This window comes from Corvus brachyrhynchos, unplaced genomic scaffold (assembly GCF_000691975.1).
Source record: "Corvus brachyrhynchos isolate BGI_N302 unplaced genomic scaffold, ASM69197v1 scaffold150, whole genome shotgun sequence".
Classification (NCBI taxonomy): domain Eukaryota; kingdom Metazoa; phylum Chordata; class Aves; order Passeriformes; family Corvidae; genus Corvus; species Corvus brachyrhynchos.
The window spans coordinates 3513735-3523220 of NW_008236162.1; the positions used below are offsets into that span (position 1 = coordinate 3513735).

Sequence of the window (9486 nt, forward strand, 5' to 3'; positions counted from 1 at the left end):
AAGCAGTATTAGTAGCTGCTCAAAGGAAAAGTGTTCGTACAGTCAGAAAAATACTGGCGAGGACAGAAAAATTAAGTCAGATTTACACACGAAATACAAAGGAAACCTAAACAGGTGAACTAGAGGCCAACATGACTTAACTCACTAGGATAAATGCAGTTTGAAATCCTTGAACAAGTAAATACCCACCTACTTCACAAAGACTGAAGGACTCAGCAGTCTGTCACACATAGTGTTTGTTCACCAGATTTTGTTGACTGAATGTTTGAATTTAAAATTTTAAGAACATGGAACCTATTTTTCAACTACAATGGCAGTACTTCATTTAATAACTATTGCTTTTTAACTGTTTTTTCCACCACCATTACAACTTGAGATGAAATTGCTGGGAAACTAGGAGAAAAGCAGGGACAGAATGACCTGTCTCATTCTCTCTGCTGTTTCTTCCCTTCCTGTATAACAAAGCTAACACTGGAATCAAACTGTTGTTTCTTTATCAACATTCTCCATCATCCACTCTCCTCCCTGTCTGACTAGCCTTTAAAGCTCTGTAGTAAATACAATTCCTTTATTAACCAAACTTCAGAGAGACGTCATTCCATATCTGTCAATAATCTACCGGACAGAAAGGACTGACAACAGGGATCCAGCCACCGTATTGGACTAGTCTCCTCCGTTTTAATCTGTTATCCTATACTCAGCTTCTGCTGAAATTGTGTCAGAGAACACTGTTAAAAAGACTTCCTCCACAGCAGTATCCATTGACACAGGTACTCATCACAGCATCTGATGTCTTCCCACAGTGACAAGCTTTGCCTCTAAGTTGCCATGACTCCAGACACTGCCAGAGCCACTCTTGGTACCATTCAGCCCCATTCCACGCTAAATGCATCAGTTCATCGCATCCATTCACAGGTGCCCATGGCAATAACATTTAGGACCTGCTTACATTTGCTCAATTACTAAGAGCTACTTCACCTGTTCACTAATCGAGTGAATAAAGTTCAAAGTAATTTTTTAGCACTTGGGTTTCCAGGGTTACACAGTGTACAGATGGAGGCCATCTGTTATCAACCACAAGGTGTTTTTTAGACAGAACTACAGACTTCTCTTCCCCAGAAGCAGCTGGAAGAGAGTGAATCCTAATCTTCCTCCAGCTGGGAGCCCGAGCTTGAAGAGCGCCCTTGGAGAGATGGGTGAGCTCTCAATATATAATTACAGTGTTCTGGTTGCAGATCATTTATGTACTCCGCCCCACACAAATCAATCCACAAATAACTTCTGTACCAGTAATTGCACAGTTCTTTCATTTAAGACATGGAATTAACAATTATTAAAACAGGCACAATATAGCAATAGTTATCGTATGCTTAAAGGCCTTCAAAACAACTATGATGCCCTCAAAGCATACAAACTTTCTAGAAAGACACAAGAAGTTTTGCTTCACGTGAGTTTACGAGTGCACACTGGGATCTAGAACTACTACTGGCAAGAGGGAAGGCCTGAAGGATGCTGCATGTATAACAGCCCGGAGTTAAAGTGATTGATAAGTACCTACAGATGTAAATAGCAACACAAAACTAGGAAACAGACACGCCTTAAGGAACATGCAAGACAGCAGCACAGGGAATCTGTGTTAAATATTACCCCTACTTTTCAGCCACAGAAGTTCCTCTTATTTTTTTTTCAGGAAGCACTTCCATTTTGGTTTTATACCCTCACCTGAACTGCAGGATAATACTAAGATACTTACTTAAAGGTTGCTACAGCCACAGACAGTTTTAACTGACATAAAAGACAGTTTCAAGGACAGTGCAAATGGAGCTCAAATAATATCACCTGTATTTTCCTTCTAATTGAGGAAGAAACAGTCCTACTGTTGTCCTGAGATCAAATTTCAGATGCTCTGGAAACTTCCAACACATATAGCAATTATTTCCACTTCTCCTTCAGTGAGCTGATACGTTATTGTTGGGTTTTTTCAATAATAATGATTTTACAGAAATTCTTACAGCCTTTTAACCTGTGTTCTGTAACAAGTGTCAACAAAACAAAAGCAGAGCAAGCTATCTTTAAGGCATCCAGCCTTAAGACCTGCAACTTACTACAGCCTAAGTTCCTCACGACGGTGCACCAGGAAAGAGCTCTTTGCTCTTAAACGTTATTAAATATTACTGTGTTGTAGTAGTCTCATAGGAGTGCAGTAATTTTTGCATTGTAGTAATTCTATAATAACTATTTAACGGTTGTGCTGGTTTTGGCTGGGATAGTGTTAATTCTTCTCATAGCAGCTGGTATGGTGTTGTGTTTTGTAGGATGAGAATACTTTTGATAACTCACTGATGTTTCAGTTGTTGCCGAGTAGGACTTACACCAAGTCAAGGACTTTTTAGCTTCTCACCCCACCCACAGTGAGGAGGCTGGCAGGCACAGGATGCTGGCATGGGACACAGCCGGGACAGCTGACCCAGCCTGTCCAAAGAGATATTCTAGACCATATGGTGTCATGCTCAGTACATAAACTGGGGAGAAGCTGTCTGGGGGCTGCTGCTCGGGGACTGTCAGGCCATCAGTTGGCAGGTGGTGAGCAACTGCTTTGTGCATCACTTGTTTTGTATATTTTAATTATTTTACCATAGCTGTTATTATTTCCCCTTTATTTTCTGTCTTATTAAACTGTCTTTATTTCGACCCATGAATTTTACTTTTTTTTTCTTCCAATTCTCTCCCCCATCCCACTCTGGGGGGGAGAATGAGAGAGAGGCTGCATGGCATTTTGCTGTCTGATGACAATAGTCTTTATTAACTGCAGCCATGTTGCAAAAGTCATGCATGCAAATGGTAAATTTAATTTTCATTTGTTAGATATTTTACTACTATTTTTGATAAATAGAACATGCAGGTAGTGAGATAACGTATTTTAGCATTTTGGAGTAGCAGCTGCAGCATTTATCAAAAGCTACTGCATTAACAAGGTAACGCAGTTTGCCTTAAGTTTTATTCAAGTACTACATTTGTATCTCCCACATATTCATTAGTTTTTCACTAAAGCTAGTATTCAAGCTGTGGCTGAGTTTCTTCTTCTAGTTTGACCACTGTACTACTAAATTTTAAAATCATGCTAAATGATCCCAAAGGAAGATATACCCTGCAGAAAAGACTGTCATAATACACAGTCATAATTCTTCTATACCTCAAAACCATTAGTTTTGTAGTGACTAAAAGACATGATTAAAATTTTCAGCATGTAGCTAATATACCATGACCTTTATTTATTACCTAATAGTATTACCTTGTGCTCATCATCTCATGAGTATTGCCTTTTTTCACACTAAGTACCAAAAATTTTAAAAAGAGATGCTGTTCAGCTACACTTTTGTACATTGCCAATACAGTATCACTTGAACTACTAGGCACCATAGCCACATAAATAAACGGTGCTGTATCCACTTTCAGGAACTGTTCAGGAAGACAACCCCCAGCTTTTTTTTTCTTTGCAATGGCTGTGGCAACCCCTGGCCAGAGATGCGTTGTGTCAGTGTGAATAATATTAACTTCCTAAATCATCTCTACAGCACTTGCCACAATCAGAACAAACAAAAAATCAACCAACAACACACCACCATGAATCCCCAAGCTAAAAATTTAATCGAGTGGTGGTGAAAGACCCTAAAAACTTTCATCGAGATACTTGCACCTTTTTCTTTCTGAATACTCATGTCAAGCCTTTCTATTCCCAAAGACATCCCAACAGCCAGCATATGTTAAAACAGGAACACTGATGATTCTGTTTCGCTGAAAAAAAAAATTTTGCCCCTATCTATCTAAAGATACATGACATTCATTTAAGGGTAAGTCATAGTTTCCAAAGCAGCACCAAAGAAATTTTTCGCCTGCCTCAGAAAAAAGCATTTAAAAAAATAAAAATTAGTAAGAAGTTTCAAGAAATGAAACTGTTCCTATGAACCAATACTAGAAAACAACAATTTTTCATCAAGAAAAAAACCCCACAAACTTCAAAAAGTAAAATTTCTGTTTCAGTCTGCAAGTGCAGCAACTATGCAGAAGGAAACAGAAGGCACCATCATACTTTAAAAAAATCTTTCATGCATATTTAATCAGGGGTTTGCTACAGAAACTACTGTTACGGTATTTTAGCTTCTAAAATAACTGCAAAGAAAGGAAAGGCCACTTCCCTAAAGCCTATGCATGCATGGTGCTTGAAACTCGAATTTAAGACAACTCTGCTTTTGTCAGCCATTGTCACTATCAGATAAGCAACTTTCAGCAGTGAGCTCTGCCCATCAGCAGGATTTTTCTTCTGTTTGCTTGTTTTCATCCAAGTAGCGTTTTTAGGCTAGGGATTTGAAAACCATAATGTCAGCAGCACACCATTACTACCCAGTAAACCATGACAACTTGCCAGGATTTTTGCCCTTGAACGCTATAATCTGGTATTCACAGAACATCGAGATGAAAAAGAAGATCTGAAAAAAACAAGTAATATTTACTAAACAAAGCTTCTGTGGTGCTGCGTTATGCTAAATTTGGTTAAAACACTTGAGCCTCAGCTTTATAGACCTCCTGCAAGGTATTCAGTTTTATAACACACAGTAAAAGACCCAGAATTGAATGTTCACTTCCAGGCATCTAACAAAGTGAAAACACTATCAGACAGGTAACTAAATGCAGCTGTGTGGATGCTACATTTAAATAAATGAAAAAATATTATTCCTTTAAGATTCATAGATTTGGATCATATGATAAATGGAGAGTTCTTAAATGTATGTTACAGATCAAAACAGTGTAAGGACAGAAGCTTAACAGCAGCAAATGAGACAGTTCATAAGGATTTCTCAGATTTGGGAGGTCGAACTTTTTTGTTCATGTTACTGCCAGTGCTCTTCTAAGAATCAAGGGAAACATCGTCACAATACTCCCAAAGAATTTGTACCAAGTATACTCCATTGAAGAAAAAAAAAGGAAGAGAAAAAAAATCCCTCACCACTCTCAAGCACCCCGTAAGTCAAGCAAATCACTACAGCACAGTATGTCTCCTGCACCTGCATAAACTGGTTGAGATTTAACAGAAAGCAGTAGAGTGAAGGTCATTGCAGTGTCTGCACGGAAAAAACAACCAACCAAAACCAAACCAAAACCAAAAAATAAACTGTCTTAAAAATCCTAGAAAACAGGAACTTTGAGCTACCACTGACTTGCCAGTCAATTAATGCTGGCAGAACCTACATGTTTTAACATCGTATCTTCAAGATTACTTCAGAAACCAGTATGAAATTTGGCCTGAGTTACACAGCACAGAGATGGTACATGAAGAGCAGAAATCTAGGGTTAAACACAGATACACACAGACACAAAAGAACCAGAAGAATTTACTGAAGAAATCCCTTGCAAAATTTATATTTTTCCGAGGGGACAAAAAACAAATCCCAGACTAAATTCAGTATTTGTAGCAGCTCATACTACCATTCACCACTCTGATTCATAACATTTTAAGAAAAGCGCAGGGAACAATTCATCTCAAAGAATATCAAGCTGCTCCTGAGTTTCAGCACATTACAGGAAGGCTGATTAGGTTGTGAAACATACTGTGTTAATAATATGCACAGCTAATATTATCCACTGTTACCAGCACTCTCAATCCAGCCACCTCATGTGCCAGGTTTGTTTATATCCAGTTTTCATAACATTTTACAGCTATATTGATTTCATTGTAGATAAAGTTGGAGACTTACACAGGGGACATTTGTAGACAAAACACTTGAAAAAAGGACAGAGGAAGCTGCTGGAATTTTCAGCATAGTAATACTTCCTACGTTACGCCAGCCCACAGCACAACACACTGACAAATTAAGTACTGTGTCCACAGTAAAGCTCCCACGCTTAAATTAGAACTTCAGAGAAACTTTACTGGTGATAAAGCAGCTGTGCAGATTTTAGTTTCTTTAGGAAGAAGACTCCTACAGCAGTTTTAAGTCTTCAAATCCTAATAGATCATTAAAGCATCTCTCACCTGAGAGTGAAGCTGACTTCAAAAACCATGAGCAGGACACATCCAAAGAACTCATCCCTGAACAGGATATTTACAACAACCAAGTATTTCCCATTCTGCTGAAAAATCTATCTCTTTAGGATAAAAAAGAGTAACTTCACATTCTTGATGTCCTAGAGAGTAGTAGCGCAAATATACGAATCACTGGCAAATTGATCTTCAATAAACAAAGACAAGCTTCTGGTTTTAACTCTGCATTAACAGTAACAGAAAGAATAAAAAGATACTGACTGGGCATGAATTTCACTCCCAACAACTTCATCTTGAGGTTGGAGTGGAGGATCAATGACCTTAGGCATGCAGAAGTATGGCAGAAAGGAGGGGAAAACCACAAAAAATAAGAGAAAGCAACAGAAAAAATATTTCGGTTTCTATCAAGAACTCATCTTTTCAATGGGGGGGAGGGGATAAAGGGTACAGAAGTCCCTGAGTGCTCTTTCCAGCATCTCCATGATCTCCAGATCATAGAATGGTTTGGGTTAAAAATAATCCAGTTCCAACCCCCCTCCCACAGATAGGAACATCTTCCACTGGACCAGGTTTCTTCCTATTTCACACCGAAGTGGTTCTGGGACAAAAAGTTGTCTGCTCATTATGAAGAAAGCCTCTAAGACAGCATTAGGTGGCAATTGCTAATTAGTCCTTCACTATGTTACCTGAACTCAAATACAAAGAAGAAATGGCAGTCACATAAAAGTGTGAAAGAGATCATTTCAAGTGTGCTTTGCAAATCCACCTCACCTTCAAGACAGAAGGCTTACTTCCTACGTTTTGCTAACACACCTACAGCAAGCCTGTTACCATACATTCAGTTCCACTGTACAGAAGCATTGTCAATTCCCCACAGCAGCTCATCTGCAATTTTCTGGTCCAAAGTACAAATTACAATCCATTACATTTCCTCTCATGCTTACAAAATTGGATACAATGGGATCCTAAATACACATTAATAACTTCTAACATACCAGATGCAAGATCACTGGCCTCAAACTGCAACTCTGTATTGATACATTCCATCAATCACAAGAAAATGACCATGCAAAAACTGGGTCTTACCTTATCCTTTTCATGGGGAAGGAGACACACTGGAGGGAGACAGGAAAGAGACTCAAAACTCTCCTTCCCATCAGCATTAGTGGTTGCTTTAGTGTTGAGTTGGTACAGAGGTCCATCCTTAAGGAGCCTACCATGGCCAACAGCACGTTTGACAGCTAATCGTAATTGCTGGTGAAAAATGGAGGCAGCGCTACCCCCAAATAATGCAGACACATCTTTCTGACCTTTCAGAAAGCGCTCGATGTTCTTCAAGGATGAGCCACTAGACTCAGCCAAGCCCTCAATTGCCCGTTTAATAAGTTTATTCCAGTCCACATTTGGTTTACCATCCAACTTGCCATGGTTCCGAGGCTTCGGAAGTGCTATTCTCCCAGGATTATCAGGATCCTTGTAGGAGTTGAGACCCTTGTTGGAGACTTTTAAAATAGTTCCATCTTTAACACTCAACTCTAACTGTTCCAGAACAGTTTTGCGGTCCAAACCATGCGAAGATGACACTGCATTGCATATCCTCTCCTCTGAAGGACGCTGTTTTTGCTTCTTTACCTTTTTGATTGCCTCCAAAATCCACTCTGTATACAGCGGGTTGGCGAGTTTTACCATGGTGAAGAATTCTGTATATCCATAGAGTCGTTATCCTTTATCCTGATGCTGAACGAGTTTCAAACGATGAGAAAACAGATCCTCGAATGATGGGAACCAGCTAACCATAGCATACACGTTTTCTGTCCTGAATTAATCCTCCTTTCTCAAACATTATTTGTTTTCACACTGAAGAGAAGAAAACAAAACAATTAGAAACCTCTATACTCTTTCCAATAAATCCCATAACAGCTTCACAGAAGGTTTTTCCACTAAAGTATAAAGATTTCAGCATTATCTCACCTGAGCTTCTGGTCTCACAATCAAAAGAATTCTAATGTTAGGCCTGGAAGAAAACAAGAGACACATTTAAGAAAAAACAGTTATGAAGAAAAGAAAAGAAAAGAAAAGAGCAAGCAATGTTAATTCATTAAACACATAGCAGAGTTTTAAGCCACTACAGTTCCGAAACACTGTAGTAATACTTCAGGTTTTATCTTCACTACTAATAAAAGTATACTTTAGCACTAAAATTACTCCATGCAACCTCGAGAAAAGCATCCTTTTCATTTTGATCCATTAGTCGGTATACATTCTATACCAGGTTTTGTATCACTGCTGGGCACGACATATATTAATATTTGGAGAAAAAAAGAAAACCACAACAAACACCTTAAAATAGCAGCAGTGCTCTTAATTTTTACACATGGAAGACACTGCCTGAAACTCCAATAGAAAATAGGAATAACTAAGACTCTTGAGCAAACAGCAAGAAACTTTCAGAGCGCTTTCAGGAGTGTCATGATAGGTCTGTTTCCCTTCTGTGAAGAAAAGCTACGACAGTTGTTCCATAAAGGAAAAAAGTGAAGAAACACAGCTGGAGATTGTAATTAAATGCTCTACTTTTAGAGGCCACAGAAAAAAGAATACAACATAATTTTCATTATTGATGAGGCACACTGAAAACACTTGAGGACAAAGTAACAGGTGACCATACACAGCATAAAAGGAATGCTTATGACACTGCTAATTAAAGGTGCTGGTGAAAGGGTATGAGGCTCTACTTCAGAGCCTTAGTTAGTTATCTTTAAAATAGCTTTTTCTGAGTGTGATAACTGTCTGCTCTGCTGAAGTTCTACTTCAGGAGTACACTAGTACACTAACTGAGAAGCATCTGCAAACTGTTTATCGCAAGAAATAACAATTTTCTTCAAGGGCAGTTTTAGACAAAACTAAATCGACAACACAGTTATCCTGTTCTCTCTAGTAAGTACTAAAGAATTTATCAACACAGAACACATTTGCATACAGACATCAGACTCAATAGCAGAGTTCCACACAGCCTGTACTGGAAAGATTCTGAACGACTGCTTAAACTAGAAAGGATGCGGTGCTTGCCTAGAGTTCTTTTATTCTGCGAACAACAGATGCAAAGGGAAACATGGTCCTCGACACCTGCCCTCCTCGCAAAGCAGAGATGCGCTCCCGCGGTGCCCCTGCCCGCCTGGATCCCGAGGCCCGGAGGATTCCTTCCCCTTTCCCCAGCAGAGCTCCGGCGCAAAGCGTTATGTAAGCGTCCGGCCAGGCCGGGGCGATACCGGGACGGTCCCAGTGCCGGTGGGTCACTCGCTCGCTCGCTCTCTGCGTGACAAGCGACCCCTGCACCTGCTACCGCTCGTCCCCATCCCCACCGCGGGCGGGTCCCGCACACGGCGCCCGGAGGAGCGCACTGCCTCAGCACAGAGACTCGCACCGGCGAGATCGGGAAAAGCGGGGCG

The 9486-nt window shown here is 39.8% G+C and overlaps 1 protein-coding gene across 1 annotated transcript in view; it reads right to left on the reverse strand.

The window, feature by feature from the left end:
- The window catches only part of KAT6A (lysine acetyltransferase 6A), a 37333-nt gene extending 29245 nt beyond the window's left edge, over positions 1-8088 (reverse strand). Inside the window, exons 1-2 of the mRNA XM_017732242.1 lie at positions 8012-8088; positions 7127-7897 (exon numbers count right to left, since the gene is read on the reverse strand). Of these exons, the coding sequence (XP_017587731.1) occupies positions 7127-7729 (603 nt within the window). The 5' untranslated portion in view covers positions 7730-7897; positions 8012-8088. The remainder of the gene's footprint in view (positions 1-7126; positions 7898-8011) is intronic.
- Positions 8089-9486: the final 1398 nt, after the last annotated feature.